At 38.8% G+C, this 20,814-nt stretch overlaps 3 protein-coding genes across 5 annotated transcripts; 2 read left to right on the forward strand and 1 right to left on the reverse strand.

The window, feature by feature from the left end:
- Positions 1-815: 815 nt before the first annotated feature.
- On the reverse strand, positions 816-6,882 carry LOC134815206 (protein disulfide-isomerase A4-like). The gene is made up of 12 exons (XM_063823720.1): positions 6,819-6,882; positions 5,192-5,282; positions 4,848-5,042; positions 4,450-4,570; positions 4,146-4,256; positions 3,138-3,261; positions 2,910-3,017; positions 2,612-2,740; positions 2,210-2,399; positions 1,831-1,914; positions 1,467-1,675; positions 816-1,290 (listed from the first exon to the last, which is right to left on the reverse strand). The coding sequence occupies exons 2-12, from the start codon at positions 5,276-5,278 to the stop codon at positions 1,032-1,034; spliced, it is 1,617 nt and encodes a 538-aa protein (XP_063679790.1). The 5' UTR covers positions 5,279-5,282; positions 6,819-6,882; the 3' UTR covers positions 816-1,031.
- A 3,157-nt stretch (positions 6,883-10,039) lies between these two features.
- On the forward strand, positions 10,040-11,795 carry LOC134815370 (uncharacterized). Its single transcript, XM_063823901.1, has 3 exons — positions 10,040-11,018; positions 11,140-11,313; positions 11,482-11,795. The coding sequence occupies exons 1-3, from the start codon at positions 10,076-10,078 to the stop codon at positions 11,568-11,570; spliced, it is 1,206 nt and encodes a 401-aa protein (XP_063679971.1). The 5' UTR covers positions 10,040-10,075; the 3' UTR covers positions 11,571-11,795.
- Positions 11,796-12,965: 1,170 nt separating this feature from the next.
- LOC134815038 (uncharacterized) lies at positions 12,966-20,730 on the forward strand. Of its 3 annotated transcripts, none has more exons than XM_063823486.1 (11): positions 12,966-13,221; positions 13,483-13,599; positions 13,927-14,324; positions 14,615-14,756; positions 14,898-15,002; positions 15,240-15,319; positions 15,520-15,758; positions 16,940-17,113; positions 17,265-17,374; positions 17,550-19,341; positions 19,771-20,730. In XM_063823486.1, the coding sequence occupies exons 1-10, from the start codon at positions 13,049-13,051 to the stop codon at positions 18,424-18,426; spliced, it is 2,415 nt and encodes an 804-aa protein (XP_063679556.1). In that variant the 5' UTR covers positions 12,966-13,048; the 3' UTR covers positions 18,427-19,341; positions 19,771-20,730. The 3 variants fall into 3 exon arrangements, with proteins under 3 accessions (XP_063679556.1, XP_063679558.1, XP_063679557.1); XM_063823488.1 differs by having other exon boundaries at positions 17,550-17,782; XM_063823487.1 differs by having other exon boundaries at positions 13,001-13,259.
- The last annotated feature ends 84 nt before the right edge of the window (positions 20,731-20,814 follow it).

Here is a 20,814-nt window from a genome sequence, read left to right on the forward strand (position 1 = left end):
CTCAAACTTTGTGAATACCGATTTTGAGACTCAGAAAAATCTAAGTAATTACTACTACTAGCGAGTATTTACTTAAGAAATACTTAGTTATTATGAATGACCCCTTAACTGCTACTAAGTCCACTAACTAAATATAAGCTGCTGCTAAAGCCATGTTTTAATGGACGATGTCAATTCATCGCAGTTCGGCGCGGCACAGTAGCGCATCTCGTCGATCTGTCGCTGTGAGAAGCCTCATTGAGTGCGCGGCGCGGCACAGTAACGCATCGCTTGACATACGTTGCATGCCAATTTTCGCGCGCGAAGCTACAACTAACCGCTACAACTAACTGCTGCAAATGCAAATGGCCCGCGCGACAGCAGCAGTTAGCAGCATTTGGCAGCATTTAGCATCAGTTTCTGAGTTTCTTGTTGCACTTTGTTCTTCCTGTGACGTGCGTCTTTGTTGATTGACGATGCCAACCCTTCCAGATCGTTGCTCTGCGAAGCAGCGAATGCTAGTTTGCGCGGCGCGTCGAAGTCCTCCAAGCGTCTTGCATGATGACAACTTATGCTTTGTCAAATATAATGTAGAGGGTTTTACAAGTGTGCGCGGTTATCTTACCCACTAACCTAGATTATCTTACCTAGCTTGTCAGTATCTTACCTAGCTTATCTTACCTAGCTTATCTTACCTAGCTTATCTTACCTAGTCTATTGCTCGCTACTCTCAGTTCTCACGGAGCTGTGCAAGAAGCTCGACAATATTTCTTCATTATCATGAATGAAATTTAGAGATAATCAAACGTAAATAAACCTAACAAAATCAAACAAAATTTTAAGACCATTCTGACGCGAACGTATGTGGTATGACTATCAGATATAATGTACAATAACAATATTAATAAATAAATCACCGAAATACAAACCCAAAAATTATTCTCACATGTAATAACAAGCCGCTGTCGTCAGTTTTAAACCCATGTTAATTGCAGAGTCAGATAGCAAAAACAAGGGACATGAATACAAAATTAAAAATTACTGGATGAGAATTAAAGTTCACTTTTTCCAGCGGAACATTGACCCTCCGAGGATTGACCATCAGGTGTACCTGAGCAGGTTTCTGAATCTTCGTTTTCAGCCTTTTCTTCTGAAGACGTCTTCATGAACTTCTCTTCAGGTTCAACGAAATGAAGGTCTTCTTTAGTATTAGCTTGCATGAAACTTATAATATTTTCAATGGATCTATCTCCCTCAAATTTGATAGGTCGAGAGTTCTTTCCCTTCGGTACGAAATAGATAGTGGGAAATCTGAAATGAGAATTTCGTTACTGTAAAATATATTATGAATTATGATAGTGTAAGGTATAGGTAATAATTAATAAACCCCATTTACATCGCGGTATGACTCAGTTAAAAATTAAATGCTAACATGAACTGCGGAACTACTAATACGAATGTCACAAAATTTTAGTTCAAACACCTACCCTCTAGACTCAAAAGGTCTGGGAAGAGAATTAGAAACTGCATCCATCTTTGCAATCAAGAGATTGGTGTCCTCCCTTGCACGAGATGCGAGCTCGTTGTACGCGGGAATGAACTGCTTGCAATGTCCACAATACGGAGAGTAGAACTCGATCAGGACGTGTTTAGACTCGTCCAGTACCATGTCATGGAACGTTGTCGCGACTACTTTCTGAAAGTAACAAGGAGTTTGTGGAAAATTGAGATATTGGAATGTAATTTCGCACGTATAACTATAATTCTCATGTAATCCTTACAGAAAATGCTCAAGTTTTTTTGGATCGATCTTAGGACTCCAGGGATACAGATTCACATCAACAAATCTACCTTCACTCGTTTCTTCTGAACTGGAGGTTCGTCTGTCTTGTAAGGTTTACCCTCGATCTTTCCCGACAAAATATCTTCCACGACCTGTGAATATTGTGAGGGTTATAACACATGACATCAGGGACAAAAGGAAATCGCGGCATGTACGGAATCGCGATTTTTCCCATTATTTGCGACAAATTTTAATTTTTATGTATAGTTTAATGTATAGTCTGTTAAAATTCGCGGTATCGTGAATTTTTGGCCAAAATAATCGCGAAATCCTTTTGTCCCCGCATGACATTGAGCGGCAGATCTACACAGATTATAGAACAATCCAAAGGTTCACACAACAACATTGTTATCTGGAGTACCGGGAGGAGACAGCATCTTAAATCACCTGCTTGACATTATCCAGAGAGAATTCCAGCTCCTTGGGTACGGTGTATTCCCAACCCTCCTTAGTAATCACAGTCATAACAACTCCAGTGTCATTGTAACGGTCGTCGGGAGCGTAGTAGTGCGTCATGTTCAGGTTACCCATTGCAAATGTCACCCGTGGACTGTATTCGGAGGCAACTTTCAGAAGTCTGGACAGAGGGAAATAAGGTTATTCAAATTCAATACTGTCACATGTCAAATCAATAGTGTATCTCTTAAGTCATCCGCCAACCTAGAATAGCTTATCATAATGCCTTGCGAGGATGACAGATTCAATGTAATAACACGAACGATCGCATATAATTATATGGGAGGTGTGTAAGGAACGGACGACATCGTTACCTGTTCCTGACATCGTTACCTGTTCCTGACGTAGTTAGTGTGTTTCCTGTTCACATCAAAGTCGACATCAAATGTGGTAATGAGAAGAGGTCGTGAAATCTCAAAATCTTTAGTCGTTTTTTTCGTTATCATACCGACCAAATCAACTCTGTGGAACAGACAAATAAAGTTTATTTCTGATCATGATTAAACGTGATTGTCCATTGGTAAAGTTATTGATATGAGCCTGATTTCAACGCAGAAAAATAAGCAATACTGAAACTCTCGTTCCCCATATACTTATAGTCATGTTGGCCAAAAGTAATGCTATACCTTACCTAGAGGAATGCATGAAGTTCTTGAGGTCGAAAGGTTCACCAGAAAACACTATAGTACTGGATTCCCACTTGTTTCTCAGGAATTCTGGCTGATACGCAATAACTGCACTGAAAATAAGTGGTCAAATTAGTTATCACCACCGCATAATCACTTTTTATGCAGGAATGAGAAATTGCTTTATAATATGCTACTTTTCAATTGAAATACATCATGCAGATCTAACTAACTTAGTTTGTCCAAGTTTCTTCAAAAGTTTAGGATCCTGTACGAGTGCGAACTTGAAGAATTCTCGTGATTCTTCAGCTAGTTTCAAAAACTCATTTGCCAGATCTGTTTCTTCGGCAAAAGCTCCTGTGAATAGAAAGCACAATTAATAATTACAGGACAGGATATTGCTGTAAAGTGTGAATTCTACTGATTGAAGACGTGATCGAGTGAAAAACGTAAGTCCTGTCATCTTTAGTTGATTCCGAAAACGGAGGCACCGGATAGCACACTGCACAGTCACACTGCACAGTCACTTGCTCAGTGCGTTCAAGTGCAGAAATAGAATAACAATGTTGACACTTTACAAGTCACTTATCCGAAGTCATTTAGAGTACTGCTGCCCTCTGTGGAATACCAGTAAAATCTCAGACATCCAACAGATTGAAGGAGTACAGCGTACTTTCACCTCAAGGATTTGGGGTGTTCAACATCTTGACTATTGGCAGCGGCTCAAAGCACTAAATCTAATGTCGATGCAAAGGAGGAGAGAGCGTTATATTATCATCCACATGTGGAAAATCTTACATCAACGCTGCCCAAATGACCTTGGGATTCTTTTTTCTACTCCATCAAGACACGGAATCAAGGCCACCATTCCAAGTCTCAGCAAGAGCAGTACTCAACGTCAACAGTCATTGTATGATGGTTCATTTGCAGTAATGGGGCCACGTTTATGGAACACCATTCCATCAGATCTTCACCTCATTGAAGACCCACTGCTGTTCAAAGCAAAACTATCAGCATTTCTTAAACCGTTTCCAGATAACCCACCTGTGAGCAATTACAGCTGCCCTAATGGAAATTCTTTGCTGGACTGGAGTATGAATAAGGCAGCAGCGATGCTGCAAGGGCGGTCGAACTATTCGATGACCCAGTAGAGGAATCTACGAATCTTTCCAAAGTATCCAAAGTAAAGTACTTATCAGTTTGGAAACACTCGCCAAATTGAATAATTAAAAGAGTCTTACCGACAAACATATACTCAGGATCGCTGACTGTGAACTTGTTCAGCTCCTCCTCTGAATCTATTGCTTTAGCGTGGTCTCCAAGCATGTTCAGAGCGTAGCGCACCAAATCCTCTGCAACATTATTTAGTTTAAGACTTACATAAATATATCAAATCAGCTGTACTGTAAAGTCCCTCTACAATTTCGATCAGTTTTATTCAGAAAATAAATATTAGGTTTGACGATAAGGACCTGTATTTCGAATAACCTATTTCAATTTCATTTCTCGGTGCGATAAGCAAATAACTTGATATAATGGACTCACTAGGCGTTCTCTCCCCGTAGTACCTCCTCTCCTCTACTCCATTCCTGTACAGTTTTAGGGTAGGGTAAATATCCGCATTGGCGTGGTGACAGGTGTGGTATCCTGGCCCGTCACAGTTTACCTGAAAAAATAGTTAGAGATTAAAGGAAATTAAAACTGTCATGATTTAGAATGCTGTTGAAATAGAAACTTTCAAATATGTACAATGATCAATATTGCAATTGGTAAGTTTCAATAATTTTAAATATGATTTTAGACGTATAGATACTAAGTAAAGCGTTAGGTACGAATTGCAAGTATAGGCAGATTAGAGTTTAGTGATAACCTTTACGGTGCCATGTTATCAAAAATAAACTGTCTGCTGATAACCAATAGTACCATACAATATGGTCAATTACCTTGACAAATGTAACCGGGATATCATTTGTTGTCAAAACTTTTGCTGCTTTTTCAAAATCGGGAGTTAATCGTTTGCAATGCGGACACCAAGGTGCGATGAACTCAACGAAAGCGGTATCAAACTTTTTCATTTCAGCGTTGAAGCTATCATCTGTCAATTCTACAACTTTGCTGTCAATCCCATAGATAAACCCCTGAAATAATATTCAGATTTCAATAGCTATAAAAGTTTAAGGAAACTACTCTAGTCTTGGAACATAAATATCAAATATATATAAGTGTTACTTTACAGTTAAATTCTAAACAATGATCACTAATCAGATCAAAAGTGTGGGGGTTTTACCTCGACAGTATCCAGAAGTCTGTCGATGTCATCTTTACAAGAGATCGAGCACAACAAAACCAGGAAACAAATAGCTCGCAACATCATAAACCTGATGGGTAATTTGATTAAACCAGGAACCAAGATGTTACAAAATGAAGTCAGGGTCGAGATTCGATAATTTTGCATTTGCGAAGATTTAAGATACGATAGAACCACATCTTAATTCTTGAAGAGCTATTTAAACATCATATCAGAATGATTCAAAATGAACAATCTGCATTGATAACACGACGAAACCTAAAAAGTGAATTTATATTCATTATTCTATGCTTTTTCTTAAATATTAAGACGCAGCAAACACAATTCGCCCAGCGCAAGACTTAAAAGGTATAGAAGAAATACATTGTATTTGCGTGTACAAGGGCGGGATGCATTGCGCGCGCATTTCGCGCGAAATTACACACGTGCAATAGATTATAATACCATAACAGGTTATAAGAACAGAATACCTTAATAGAACTATTTACTTAACTCAGCTCAATACAAAAACTCCAATTATAATAGGCAGGTTGAAACATTTAAAAGAATACGTTTGTAACGAACAATCTCATGGAGCCGTAGTCCGAACTACCAATTGGAAATTCATAATCTCAAGGAGGCAGTGCTGAGTGCTGGAACATTATATATCAGCTTTGAACGTGATTTAAAGAAGTTCGAGGCAACAACGTGAACACATTTTACATGTATAGTGTATACACTAATAAAACAAACATGTACATTAATTAATAGTCATAAACATTGCATTGCTAGACAGGCATGAGTCAACAACGGAAATATCCCACATAGTCAGTGTAATAAGCGCCAAGCGCGAGCACAGAACTTTTTTTCTCCTATTTCGATAAATTTGGTACCAAAAGTTGTCTAAAAATGTGAATAAAATAAATCCACCGTGTAGCAATTTTCGCTAAAAATGCTACACGGCGCTTGTTCGCCGCGCGTGCTTTTTTTGCGCAAATTTTTGGTTTTTGGCCTATAACTTTCACATTTTCAGTTATTATCACGTAATTATTATGGCATCGTAATAAACTCATCGAGACGAAACTTTTGGTACTAATATTTTAAGATTTAAAGGAAAATTATTGTCAAAAATTTTTAATCTGAACACAAGGGTCCCCCCTTGTGTGAAATTTTGACCAAATTTTTGAAAATTTTTGTGCTTCAAATATTATAATTTGCGTACTAAAAGTTGCGTCTGACTAAGCTCATTACGATCCTGTATGAATTATTTCAAAATATTCAATATGTTAGGAGTTATAGGCATTTTAAGCAATAAATTACCCATTTTTCGTCCTTTGTACACTCTTGCGATGCACAAAAGGCCCACATACAGCTCGACGTTATCGTGCTACACGGTGAATTTTCATTATTCACACATTGAGGCAACTTTTGGTACCAAATTTATCAAAATCAGAGACAAAAAATTCTGTGCCAGCTCATGGCGCTTATTACATACTTACATAGACTAACAAGTCACGACTTAATGATGCCACTGCTAAAAGTTAACAGCGAGTAAAAAATCAGCAAGTCTTAGAAAGAAACAGGTGGCTAAGCTAGGCCTATTGGTTGATCGAGAAACTCGTTATACCTGTACAACCTCCGAGATATTTAGCAAATAATTAGACCCAGCAGTCAGCACCATAAAAGATGACACAAGGGGAAGCACCAAAGTTAAACTAGAACGAAACGAACAATGCAGATAAAACAAAAAGTTTCTTAAAAAGTGGGCCACGTAAAGAACATAGCTGTAGTGATGTGGCAAGAAGAGAGAGGTCCACGCTGCCTAGCACCACACCACGTGACACCACCAACTCAGCTGGTCAAACAAAGGAGCACACTTTATTAGGACACGTGTTCATTTCTCCAGATACAAGCCCTGGACCCCTCATTTCCGTCTACCCACACCCCGTCATTGTTAGCACCCTGGTTATCACGGAGGGAACTGATCCCGGGTCTGGGTTCAGGGGGTTAATCCGACACTAGTTACCTGGTGGTATCGTATCCAACAATATCACGTGTTTAAAACAGTGTTTCACGTGGCTGGGTCGAGTTACACGCCTTGTTAATAATTGCACCTTCTGGTTAATTTGATGGCTTTTGTTTAGGGGGACTACTATAACGGTGGTGTCAGAAGGCATGTAACAAGTACCAGGTCAAATATTGGACACGTTGTGGTGGAACATGTTTAAAGACACGTTGTGGAGCGACTGTCTTTAACAAGTCGCGCTTTGTTCTCATTACAATGACCTCTAATTACTAGTACCCTAATATTAACGGATAGTAATTATTCATTTATTAACCATGACAACATGGTTAATGGCAGATAAGTCCCCACCTCCGTGGTATGAGGCGGAGTCCGCCTCATAATGACCTACACCTTTATATAGATGTAATATTATATAAATATAAGTCCCCTTCTCCTCTTTTAGGAACTAACTCATCCGTTAATACCTCTAATCCTCTCCAGTCTCCAATTATATAACTCTAAGTCTCTACAAAATTAATGGATGTTGCGTCACTATCAGGGGTGTAGGAAGGGGGGGGGGGGGGGGGGGGGCAGGGGGGAGACCACCCTAACTGCAGTCTAGCTGCACGATAGTTGCCGATTTATAAAATTCAGAAAACATTGCATGAACCATGGAAATCTGTTAATTTATATTACATACTCCGATATTACATGTCAAGATTCATCAGAAGTTCAGGAACCTAGCGATTATAAAATTCAGATAATATAACTGATTACTCTTTTATGCCGTGTTCAGTATTTTCAATACCAGAATTTTTCAATGAACCAGAAATCTGTTAATTTATATTACATATTCTGATATTAAACGGGTAGCTGATTTTGAAAGAAAGAAAAAAATAGCGTGATCCGGCGTGATCAATTATTGTAATTGAAGTACAGTGGCTGCAACTTAATAAGAGACGTATATAATTATATTAGGACATTTTTTAATTTGATAAAATTTAAGGTTTTGGTACGGTGTGTGAATTGAAGGTCTTTAAAACAAAGGATTGATCAGTAAACTAGCAGGACACAGTTTGCCCCTTAGCTAGAATTCGTTCCTTAAAACAAATTTACAAGAATTGTTCCAGTTTTCCCTCCTTGCATGTTGTACCCTCTTTGAGAGTGAGACCTATTACTGTAAGCATATTTTTCAAAATTTGCCGGACTTTTCCTTTGACCCTTAATTAAATTGGCACAACAAAATCTTCATGGATTTATCATTTCACTTAATTTGCGAGAATGCAATATGCATCCCTTTTTCGAACTAAACTTATTTCTCAAGAGCTGCTTGCAGGCCCTAATACTCTAATATGCATTTGCATTTAAAATCGTATTATTTTAATCGTTCTTGAAACTGTGTTTGAAAATTATCTCTATTGCCAAATTGCTCAGCTAGGCCTTTTACAGGTTTTGCTGTTTTTGAAATTCAGGCTGTGGCCAAAGCGCGTGCTAAATTTGAAAAACGCTAAGATTTTGGCCCCCTCATGAAGAAAATAATTCCTACATAACACCCCTGGTCACTATGGACAAATGATATAAACATTTCACTGCACCGGTGTAATGTGGTACTAAATGAACCAACTAATTGTATATTTGTACAGACATGCAGTTACCCTGTACATACCGCGCGGGATCCGGTTTCCACTTTCCAGTTCCACCATGGTGGTACTTCCTTTAGCAAGTAAATACAATTTCATGTGTCTGCAACCTGAGAAAAAAAAGTGTTTTAAGCAAATGATTACTGGAAATTGTATAATAACTGGCCCCTGACTAAATATTATAGTAAATAATATTTACTAAATAATCATCATGATTTGCTACAGTTCGATATAAATATGAGGTGATTAGCTACGATTTGTTATGGTCATCTCCGCCTACCCTGATAAATAGAAACTATTTACTATTTAGCCACGAAGCATATCCAGGTTCCAAGTTATGTAGATTGAAGGAAGATGGAAGCTGGTTTTACAGATGACCTGTCTAATATCACGCGAACTCGAGTCTCTGGCTGGGCTTCCATTGGCTTATTATGTAGCATTATTAAAATATTCTTTATAACTACTTCCGGGAATTATATGCACTAAAACTCGTGGACAATGAGAGCTGATAATTTGCAGATATTTCCCGCAAGGAACAGACGGTATTATCAGCACATATTGAGAGTCACCTCAGACTAGCTCTCAGTGTCGACGAGTTTTAGTGCATATAATTCCCGGAAATAATAACAATAATACCTTCGCTTCTTCGGGCCGCAAATTCCCTCCAGCAAGCTGTCGGGAATTATCACGCGTAGCCCTCAGGCTCAAAAGCGAAGGTATTATTGTATTATAATATCGGGATATCATAATGCTTTTATCACTATATCTTTCCATCACCTTGGCTAAAATCTCACATATAGAAGCCATACAGATGATAAGTTTGATAACTGTCGTCCTGCCCGAAAATCCCAAAAGTAACCAATAGAAATTTGCTAGTATTATTGAGGACTGCACCTATAAATCTACCATCTTCTATTTATTCATGATTATTTTTATCTCCAATTGTTCAATATTTCCTGGTAAGCTCGACAGTTATACCAAGAAGCTAAGCTCCGTGAAACATGTTCTATTCGTCTATCTCGTCTTATTAACTCTGCTCATAGCACCTTGTCGTGTTAGCTGCTTTTCCCTGAGTTCGTTTTCTGAATTTACACTTACAGCACTCAAGTTTACCCAGATCAAGTTTACCTATCTCAAATTGTAAAATTAATCCTTGTTACTTTTAAAAATCTCCCGCTAATTTGTGACTGTTTGATAGGACACCAAGACACCCGATTCACAGTAGTCAGTAAGTGAAACATGTCTGCCAATCTCCTCTTCATAACTCTGCTGGTTGCAACCTCTCGCGTTTCTTCTGATATATTGTCGACGTTCAAAGTACTCCGGTTTACTCAGGAACCAAGTAGTTATATACAATTCAACCCAGATTTCAGCCAGTACACACAAGCCATCTCAATATGTGGATGGATCAAGTCTCTTGGATCTGCTACCTACCCTACAGTCTTTTACTATGGTAGCTTTAGTAACGCTGAGCTGACAATGCTGGATGATGGAGGTTACATCTGTATATTTGATTCCTGTATGCAATTGAAGGGCAAGTTCACAGTGAGTAAGAACACGTGGTTTCACACGTGTGTTACATGGGGGGCCTCGTCCCGCTCTCACAAGTACTACGTGAACGGGCAGATGTTGGGTTCCCAGCAGACTCCATCTGGCAGGTTACTGAAAACCGGACAAACACTCACACTGGGAAACTGGAGAGGAGACGAGAGTAACAAAGAGTTCGGAGGAGAAATGGTTAACCTTAACTTCTACGCTAAAGAACTGACAGCCAGTGAAGTAAAGACAATGGCAGATGATGGGATGTGTATCAACATGGTTGTGGATCAGCACGAGGAGGTCCGTCTTTTGAAGTGGGAGGAAATATTCAAGCAGCCGAGGAGCGGGACTATCACTGAAGTAGACATGACAGGAACATGTGCTGCTTCGGTAAATACGCTTTATTCGCAACTGATGGAGGCAAAAACTAAGCTAAACGAGACTGCTGAGAAGCTTCTGGAAGTTTCAACAAGACTTAATGAGACAGAGAAAGGACTGGACAGAGCAGTGAAAGAGCTGGAGAAGTACAACAACACCAAGAACAAATGGGATTGGAACATCTTTCTTTCTGAGCAGTTTATCAACCAGACAGTCTCCCCTGAACAATCAGAGCAGATCCGGACTAGTTGGGATGATATTGCACGTGAGATTTATATTCAACTTAATATTAATTGTTATTATCATATTATCATTATAAACTTTATTTCAATAGTAAACTGAATATGATATATGATATTTTGTTATCAAAATTAACTGTATTTCAGAGAAACTGGTAGGGTTCACAATAACAGAAGATCTGATAAAATTCTGGAAAATCGTAGACTGTGTTGAAACTGAAGGTAGGCCCTGGTTCATGCTCCAATCTGAAGATTACCTGAACCAAGTCCTGACACAAGATCTGGCTCAGCAACTTACTTCCACCTGGGACGGAGTTAGTGGTATGGAAATCGTATTTTATAGGGAATATATTATACAATTAGAATTTATAATTCTTGATTTTACCTTGGTTGAATTAGTGTACTAGAGATTTGGTAAATTGCATGATTCTCGTTGGATAAGACCCTGTTGTTTCAGCTGATAATTCCCTAATACCTTTTTAATTACAGAAAGAATTGCTGGCGTTACCATGACCAAGGAGTTAGTGGATCTTCTGAATTACGTATCCGAGGAAACTAATTGTTACTGTGGTGACTGATATTGTGTCACGTGTTGTACACTTTAGACGAGGAACAATCTGAACAATTTATAATGTGAAACTGGAAACTCAGCTAATTAAATTATTTACACTTTACTTATATGATTCGGATAATTTTAAACAATCTTTTAATGTACTTAAAGCGATCGAAAACCTTTATTTAATCCTGAATTCGGTTTTTTGTTCTAAAAGATTAAAGTTGTCTTTAGTATTGTAAAGCTAGATTGATTTGGTGTTTTTAACTGATAAAAGTTTATTGCATCTTATTTTATTTCCAAGGATTTAATACGTTAAATTTTCGATTAATCCTATGATTTGGGGACATGGGAATTGGGAATGTTTATGAATGTAGTGTCTTTCTTTACTACAATATGTTCATTATTACTTTAATTAGTGAAATTACGACAGGCTTGGAACAGTTACTCCGCGAACTTTATCAAATTGACTTGAATTTTTTACAAAACTATGTGTATACATCAATATTCAAAATATGAACGATTTCTTAATATGATCTTGTTTTTTTTTCACTTAGGATGAATAAATGATAATTATCAAAGCGAACAAAAAAGTTTGAATCGGTGATCATAACGGCTGAACGGTTCATGAAACCATTCGGAGAAGCAGAGATATAATTATAATCCTACATAAAAATGAAAATTATCATCAATTGAAAAGTGTTCTCTTTAAATTTAATTTGGTAAGATCAGACTAAAGTTGAATCGAGATAAAAATCCAGATTTAGATGACAATACGTCATAAGCATTAAATTTCTGATGAGATAATTTTAAAATCTTCTATTCGCAATTGTTTCAAACAATGCTTAAGTGTTAACAATTTCAATCACGTTTAAAACTTAATTACATCACAAAACGAACATGTTATCTAGCCAATGCTACTGATGACCAAGAGCTGATGATTTGAATTTTAACAAGTAAAATGTAAATTATGCGTAAAATTACGTTTTGATCTCTGTACAAATTTAAAACACATCATTCGGTAACGACTCAACAACGATTGGATAACTTCCCAAGTTTCATATTCACAACATTTTCCTCCTCGCATGTGCACGTATCATCACGAAGACGAGTTTAACTTGTCCGGGGTAACCATATGATCGGCCATAAATAAAGAGTCACGTGACGAGCTCGTAGGATGACACGTGACTTTTGCTGGCAAGCAAGGAAGTTTTTTAGATATTGTAACGCAAGTACAGTTTTAACTGCAGCACATGCCAGCTGCCAGAACGTCCTGAGAATGGTCAAACAAAGGTAAACCATGAATATCTGGGCTGGGTTTCAGGGGAATCATGACAGCGTCACATACTCAGGTTGTTTATCAGCGTGCGTACTCGTGCGTATCTCTGGCGTAAAGACTTGTTACGATAACAGATTGACGAGCAGTATTTAACAGAGATCGTAAGGCGGTCCTGCATGCCATTTCTTCGTCACTGAGCGTACAATTTGTGTGATTTTTGCAGCATGATGAGTATTTCACGGTCAACAGCTAGTTTGGACAAATTTCGTTCGGAGAGCACCGTCGACAAGCTCGGAAGGCTGTCAAAGTCATACAGTTTAACTAATTTGAGCCAACGTAAACGTAGTTCTTCTTCTGAGAAAACTTTTGATAAGGACACTCTCTCGTCACGATCCAAGTTTGTTCGTTTTTAGATCGAGTTTTATTTCACCTAAGGTATTTACATTCATAGATTCATTTTGCCACATTCTCTGTAATTTCGCGATCTTGTCGATTGGATAACCTATCAAATGTTGTGGTCAACGTAGCAAAATCTGTCGTAGAAGTTGTGCAACCATTGTGCCTTGGCATCCGCAGTGCTTCTCAAATACTTAAAAAATCTAACCATGTAAGCATGTACATGTCAGTAGAAATCCAAACTAAGCTAGAGATCTGTCAGGTTAAAGGTGAACAGAAAGAAAGAAAATATAAGAGACAAGACACTTAATCGGCTCTCGAGGAACATCGAACGCGACAGAAACTCAGAACAAGTCTTCTCTAAGGCATACCGTGAAAGGTAACACTATAAAATATAGGATAGTGAAATACAGCGGTTAAAATAAATTCAGTCCAGCAAATGTTTGAGTTTACTATTTCTTTGCACATGTGTATTGTGTACAATATGAAATTAGTTGCTCGTGTTCTTTTATCTTTATATTATGCTAGCGACTTTATAAAAGTAGCAATATAATTGATGAAGCATGATTTTGCGTAAAGAATCGTTCCCTGCATCTCCACAAATTATTTTGCATTGCTTAACTCCAATTCGTTTTTTCTGTCCCTCTAATTTCTGATATAATCTGAGAACAGCCATGTTTCTGGTCGCTAACACGAGTGATGACAGGTGGGAAGGAGTCATGAACCAGACCACATCTCGAACAGAATCCAAAAAGAGGGACTCAGCCGCCCTTTCTGGCAGTGCCGGCAGGACTAGACTGCCTCCCATCTCCAAAGCAACAGCGAGGCAATCAGCTCCAGGTCCCAGAGCTAGGTCCGGGAAACTGGAGGTTACCAACCCTGCACCACGTGCCAGATCAGGGAGGAATGTCAACGAGGAACCAGCAAGACCAGCTCGGTCTGGTAACCGTAAAGATGAGGATGCTCGTAAAAAGTCGGGACGGGTGGAGGAGAGCAACAGAGGAGGACGAGGAGGGAGGAACTTAGCGGGAGCAGTGAATAGGGCAAATCCGGGGAGAGGTGTTGCAGGAACTGTTAACAGAGTTGTGGCTGCTAATAGAGGAGGTAAGATCAGCTTCACATCACTAACATCCGGATTAATAAGTGGCTTGTGAACTTTGAATAATATGCATTTTATTTCAGAAATGTTGAGTGTTTTTTTACTACTATCTAAGTTATGCTGCAGAGTTTTTAACCTTTTAAGGTAGTTGCAAAAACGGGTAATATCACACTCATAAATCTTGCATAATATTAATACATTGAGTGCTCAAAACATGTGAAACTCTGAACCAAACCTACTGATATCTCACATCTCAACAATATGTTCAGCACATAAACGCTCATACACTTATCAGGAGCAGGACACAAGCCTGCAGATGATGTCAAGTTGAACAAGAAGTATGCTGGGGTGGTATGTGAAACATGCAAGTTACAGATACACGAGAAGTTAAAGAGAGGTTACACTAAATACCGGAGCCTGGAGAAGATGAAACCTTGGTATTTTGGTCTTACGATAATTTCATGTTTCTTGAAGTGAAAAGATAAGCCTTCTCTTAAATGTTGATATGTTTTAAATTTAAAACAGTCAAAAATACACTACCTATTCAATTATCCATCGTTAAACTTACTGAACTTCAGTGAAAAGTGCCAGAAGTCAGTGATAGACTTCGACTTCTACAAGATCTGCGTTACTTGTGCTAAGGACCTCCAAGTCTGTGCTAAATGTGCCTGCGGCTCGACACAGTGAGTAACTAAAGTCTTAACCTGCCCATAAAATCTTACGAGCATTCTAATTTAGATACTTACGTCTCATTAGTCATTACAATTCATTTAAATCTGAGGTTTTCCGCAAGAATTTCGTACCCAGTGCGTCATCGAATCCACAAGTAATTAATTTGTATATCAATAACACCGCAAATTTACAATATTGCAATAATAATTGAGCCTGTCTCGAACACCTACTAACAATGTTGAAACCAGGATTTCGGGAGAACGGTTTGTGGAGGTAGTAAGACATGGGGTGACAGAAAACATACTATCGATGAATGATAGGGAACTCAGTAAGTAATGCGAATTAGCGACACTATTCCTACATTATCCTCTTACTATTTGAAATTCTTAAATCGGTCGGGCCTTCTTTTATTGAATCGGCTCATAAAGGATCATGGGGGCTTTGATTGAGAAAAAGGCTTCGATTGAGAATATTCTCGCTGTAGATAATAATTTAACTTTAGAACCAACATTTATCGAACTGATGCAGGTCAATTTGCGAAGAAGCACGCAAAGATTGGTATAGTTGAGCAACAAATAGAAATGATAGAAGATGAAGCGTCAGACCAACCTGCTCTCACAACACGAACTCCCTCGGCTAGATCCTCCAAATCTAGAGCGACCTCGTCAGCGAAATCAAAGAAAGGCTCTAATCAGTCGCCTAAGCAGATTGAGGCGAAGTTAAAAATGGAGGAACCGCTTAATGTTTCCACTTCAAAATCTAAAAAGGTATTCGATTTGAACAATATTTCGTATGTACTTCGAAAAATGTCACTACGACTTTAAACAAGCAAAAAGGTTCATGACCTGCAGTCTTTTTCCTTTGTCCTTTTTCCTTTGTCTTATTTGAATTTCCTAGTATAATACAGAGTAATTTTATTTAAAGAACTGGTAATTAAATCCAACTTTTTAAAGTACGTGGTCCTCAGTTCAGGCTTGTAAAAATCGTTTTCAAAAATTAGTCTGTATTGAGCTGTGAAATAACGCCATGGGTGATGAATAAAAATCTGGACTGCGCGGAAATCAATAATCTGTCCCGTGTGAACGAGCATTCCAAAAATACCGGGGAGGTTATCTAAAAGTTATCTGGTGAAAAATTTCAGTTGTCAGCAAGAACAGCGCCGAAATAATTTAGTACAGTTTCCTGAAAGATGGAAACACCGCTACAACTCTACAACGATTGGATATGTATGACAGATCATCATTTAATGGACCATCAAGGCTTTCCTAAGTCCATTATGTACAATGTCTTAAGTCAGTGTAAACGTCTGAACGTATAGAGCGCAAGAGAGGGAACTGGACCGGAGAAAAAGAGGGGCTCAGAAGAGAGAAGTAAATCATAAAACTAACATTTCTGGATGAGAGCTTGCAGTGTGATCCGGCTGTGTCCAGTCGCATATTTCTGGAACTATTAAAAGACTCAGAATCATGTTTCAGAAATGGTCGCATATTTCTGGAACTATCAAAAGACTCAAAATCATGCTTCGAAAATGATGAAAAGTGCTAAAATACATAGGAACAACGCTGTATAATTCGCCAGAGCAGCAGTTTCTGTTTTGGGGAGAAGATTTCGGGCGTACATCGAAATAATCCAGTACTAGCGACTTCGACTGCACAAGCTATGACGAGAAAAAGATTCTTCGAGCGTACAAGCTGGGGATTTCCGAACTTTAACATTGATTGTTAATGTTTTTAAAATTTTTCAAAGAACCTGTTTATTTTATTGAAAATGTCAAAATTTTAAATTCAACTAATTTAAAGCGATAATGAACTTAGACCAGATTTTTATGCATCACCCTGTTAATACGATAGGCGACAGCTCTAATCTGTAACTTAATGCTCGGGAAGCATGAACTTAATAATTTCGAATTAGATTAAAAACCAAGTATTCACATATTCAAACCGTGCAGGTATCCAAAACTACTCGGTCAATGACATCCTCATCGAGTCCACTGATTGGAGAAAGTGAAAACGAAGCCTGTCTCAGCAGTACAGAATCAGACGAGGCATACGGGTCGGGACACATTTCATCAGTTTCTGACGTAAAAACAGTTCGATCAGCTACAACTCGATCAGCCACAAGAGTAAGCTTCTAAGTTAAAACCTTGCAGTTTGAGACTTAGAGTGAAATTGTGAATTTTTCAAGACATATCATCCTTCTACATCATTTGTTAGGATTCTTAAAAGATTACAATTAAATTGAGGTCGTTTAAAATTTAATCGTTATTATTTCAGAGTAACCGGTCGAGACATAAATCAAGTGAGATTTTGAGACAGATCAGATCTCTGACAAGTTTACAAGTAATATCACCGTCCTCAGCACAGTCCGTCATCAGAGAAATAAGGTAATTCTAAATTATAAGACTCAAAACTCCTTACTTTAAAATTTAAATATTCAATGACAAACTGCTCGGGAGAATTCTACTTTTCATAACAATTATTCATGAAAGTTCTACTTATCATAATTCTAGTAACAGTGTGAAAATCATCTATAAACCACTAAAAACATCACAACTGCAGGTCACTAACGGAGATGGAATGTTATGATGACGATAACAAATCTCCAGAAGGAGAAAGACGCACACCCAACACCCCGGGCAAGGCAGACCACACCCCAGTCGCCTCCCCACAACCCAGTTACACTCCCTTCAGTGCCACCTCCGATAAATCAAACCTGCACGAGGACAGAGAACTGACGGAGTACATGAACAGTTGCAGTCGAACCCCCAACTTTCCTCCAATCACTATAACAGGTACAGTGAACCAGGCATCACATTCACATCCTCAGCTGGAACCGAGCCAAGTATCGGCGGACCTCCAACAAGAAGTGAGGGAGTATTCCCCCTCACCACCAGTAGTAACGATAACTACCCTCACTAAAGAGAGTGGCGGAGACGAATCCAGTGGAGATTCCAGTGATGACAGTGCAACTGAAGAACACAGTGATAGTACGTTTGAGGGGGTACAGTTAGATAACATAACCCAAAATAAGGAAGAAGAATACATTGTTAGCGAAGATGCCACGAACGTAGAAACCGGAAATAATGATGGTGAAGAAAGTATAGATGATGAAGCTGAAACGGTTACAGATGAAACGGAAAGTATTGCCGAGGTCGTAGAGCACGTGTCACAAGAACAAACTGCAGGAGTCCCTGGAACTGGAGGAGTCCCTGAACCAGCTGATGAAGATACAGCGTCACAGCTGGCTGACATTGAAGTAACCTCTACTAACGAGTCTTTACAATTACTAGACTCTGTAACTGTACCTCCTCACAACCAGAAGCCTGATGAAAGGGACGATGAAAATAATTCCTCCGAGGTGGCAGTGGAGGTTGAGGCTGATGAGTATGCACCAGTCGAAGTGATGGAGACTGAGACAGAAACCGGTTTATCATGAGGAGGTTCTAGAAATTCATATTCCCGTCGAATATGAGACCTTTGAAGAACCAGCACACGAACTTGCTAGTGACGATGTAAAGGGAAGCAACACTAACGAAGAGATATTAGATGCGGATTCGCGACAAACGCTCGCAGAATCCGAAGATATCTATGAAGACACTGCTGCTACAGTAATTGAGGAAAGCCGTAAATTAAAAAGGGAAACAAACAACAACGAGCTGGTAATGATAGAAGATGTCCTTGAAGATGAGACGTCTCCTGAGCCGATATTTTCCAAAGAGGATCATACAAAAAGTGCAGATATTCTAAGAGAGGACATCCTGGAGACTATAGAAAGTGTTACTGACGTTAATGAATCTTCTGAAAAAGAGGAGGTGACTGAAATTGTCACAACAGAAAATCAGGAAATTGATGATTCAAAGGTTAATGAGATTGTAGCGGCTGAGAGCCGACAAGTTGATGACGTTCGAGTCGAGGACGTGGACGATGAACACTTCCTGAGTATCGACCAGAACATCAGAACAACCGAAGTAAAGAAACTCATGGCAGAAGAATTGGCCGAGGATTCCAGTGACACGACTGATGAGGCGAGGCTCTCATCAGAACTGGAAACCTTTATGGGAGACACACCCAAAAGTATTGATAGCAGCGAGATAGTCCACGCAACCACCAATCCAGGTCTCAGGACCCTTCCAGCACAGAAGTCCAGGTATCCAGCAGTGCGTCCGACCTAGAACAACAAGCAGATGAAAACAGCGAGGATTCTACTCCCAGAAGTCGGAAACCAGTCTTTGAAAGACAGATTTCCGAGAATGCCGACGAGAAAGAATCTGGATCTGTTTTGGATACGGTTGGACAGAACTTTGAAGATTTCAGCCAATTTTATCAGAACCACGCATTTGACATCGTAGAGGTAAGTGTCTGACTGATCCGCTCAGTGATTTACAAATTAATAAATAGGGTGGGTTATTTTAGCCCGAAATTAAACAAGGAGTAATGATCCATGACAAATATCAAGTCTCACCTCATCATAAACAACTGTAAAGTTAAGAGTAGATACAGTGATTTACACGCTCTCTACCCAAAATTATCCTTGAAATCAGTAAAATATGAGACAATGCAGCTCCAAGATCTGAAAGTTTCAAAGAATTATATTTAGTATTAGTACTTAGTAATATTTATCGTTATTACGCATTTAAATAACATGGACCACAAAGGTCACGTTACCGGAAGGCCTGAAACTCAGCGGTAACTGAGTGTTATCTGAGTGTTTACTGAGTGTTTACTGAGTGTTTGCCGTCTGAGTGTTTGCCGTCACATACAGTAAAGAACTGTTCCCCAGATCCACAAGAATACTAGTCCAGAAGAGATCCTGTACGAGGAAGAGGAGCAACAGGACTACTACGACCAGTGCTATGACCAGTACCAGTATAACGTTAGACTACGGATACGACTAGAAGATATCCCTGAGGAGGGTACTCTCTCCAAGGAGTCAACCTACCTCAGTAGACCCTTCACTGACACCATGGACACCCTGGAAAAGGAAGATACTGTGGTAGATAGAGAGGAATCTAGCTCTGAACGAGGAGAGAAGGTGCTGAAAAACGTGGAGGTACCAGAGAAGGATGACTCTGTCGTAGAGAAAGAAGAGTCTTCACTTGACAAAGAGGACGATCTTGATAGAGAAACTTCGATGGTTGTAAATGATATTGTAAACTGTGCTCTGATAAGAGCTTCACTCTCTCTAATGGATGAAAAACAATGACAATACCCACAATAGTTGGAAGGTTTGCCTTGATAAGGACAATAATAGGGACTGACGTCAAAATAGAAACGTGGAGAGCTTGTTACCTAGATTCAGCGAGATGATGACAGAAGATTTAGGGAGTTAGTCATTGTGCTACGAAACTATTGATTGATAGGAGAATGAAGAACGCTGTAGGGAGGCAATGCTTACAGATTCAGACAAAACGATCAATTTCGCCTTCTGAAAAGACTTGAGAATGGAAAGTTTTAAGATGAAAGATTTAGATATGCTTTTGTTAGAGAATATGACTTTGTTTTATTCTTTTGAAGTTAAGTATCACTTCAATGATTGGAATGTTTCAGATTTTTTACAGTATGTGGTTTTAACAAATTTGTATTCACAAATTTTCGAGAATAAATCAAAGCTGATTCATATTGTTTTCACGAAGAATTTTAAACCTTAGAGTTTGTATTCTGTATTGTGTCTGGTTGTCAGTTTATATCGTGTATGATATCCAAACTTATTAAAACATCAGCCGGAATATTCTTTCACAAAGTTTGTTTGAGTTTCTTTGTCTTGAAGTCTGCAACAATTATCTCAAATAAGGGCACATAACGAATGGTCCACACTCCACAGTCG

This window comes from Bolinopsis microptera, chromosome 5 (genome assembly GCF_026151205.1).
Source record: "Bolinopsis microptera isolate Bmic1 chromosome 5, MBARI_Bmic_1.0, whole genome shotgun sequence".
Lineage (NCBI taxonomy): Eukaryota > Metazoa > Ctenophora > Tentaculata > Lobata > Bolinopsidae > Bolinopsis > Bolinopsis microptera.

Excerpts from the sequence above, each read along its gene's own strand:
- LOC134815206 (XM_063823720.1), bottom strand. The coding sequence starts at position 5,278 with ATGATGTTGCGAGCTATTTGTTTCCTGGTTTTGTTGTGCTCGATCTCT. Across the intron at positions 5,043-5,191 it reads GACTTCTGGATACTGTCGAG|GGGTTTATCTATGGGATTGA; the intron begins GTAAAACCCCCA and ends ATATTATTTCAG. Across the intron at positions 2,400-2,611 it reads ACTAACTACGTCAGGAACAG|ACTTCTGAAAGTTGCCTCCG; the intron begins GTAACGATGTCA and ends CCCTCTGTCCAG.
- LOC134815370 (XM_063823901.1), top strand. The coding sequence starts at position 10,076 with ATGTCTGCCAATCTCCTCTTCATAACTCTGCTGGTTGCAACCTCTCGC. Across the intron at positions 11,019-11,139 it reads TAGTTGGGATGATATTGCAC|AGAAACTGGTAGGGTTCACA; the intron begins GTGAGATTTATA and ends ACTGTATTTCAG. Across the intron at positions 11,314-11,481 it reads CACCTGGGACGGAGTTAGTG|AAAGAATTGCTGGCGTTACC; the intron begins GTATGGAAATCG and ends TTTTAATTACAG.
- LOC134815038 (XM_063823486.1), top strand. The coding sequence starts at position 13,049 with ATGATGAGTATTTCACGGTCAACAGCTAGTTTGGACAAATTTCGTTCG. Across the intron at positions 15,320-15,519 it reads GATGAATGATAGGGAACTCA|GTCAATTTGCGAAGAAGCAC; the intron begins GTAAGTAATGCG and ends GAACTGATGCAG. Across the intron at positions 15,759-16,939 it reads CCACTTCAAAATCTAAAAAG|GTATCCAAAACTACTCGGTC; the intron begins GTATTCGATTTG and ends CAAACCGTGCAG.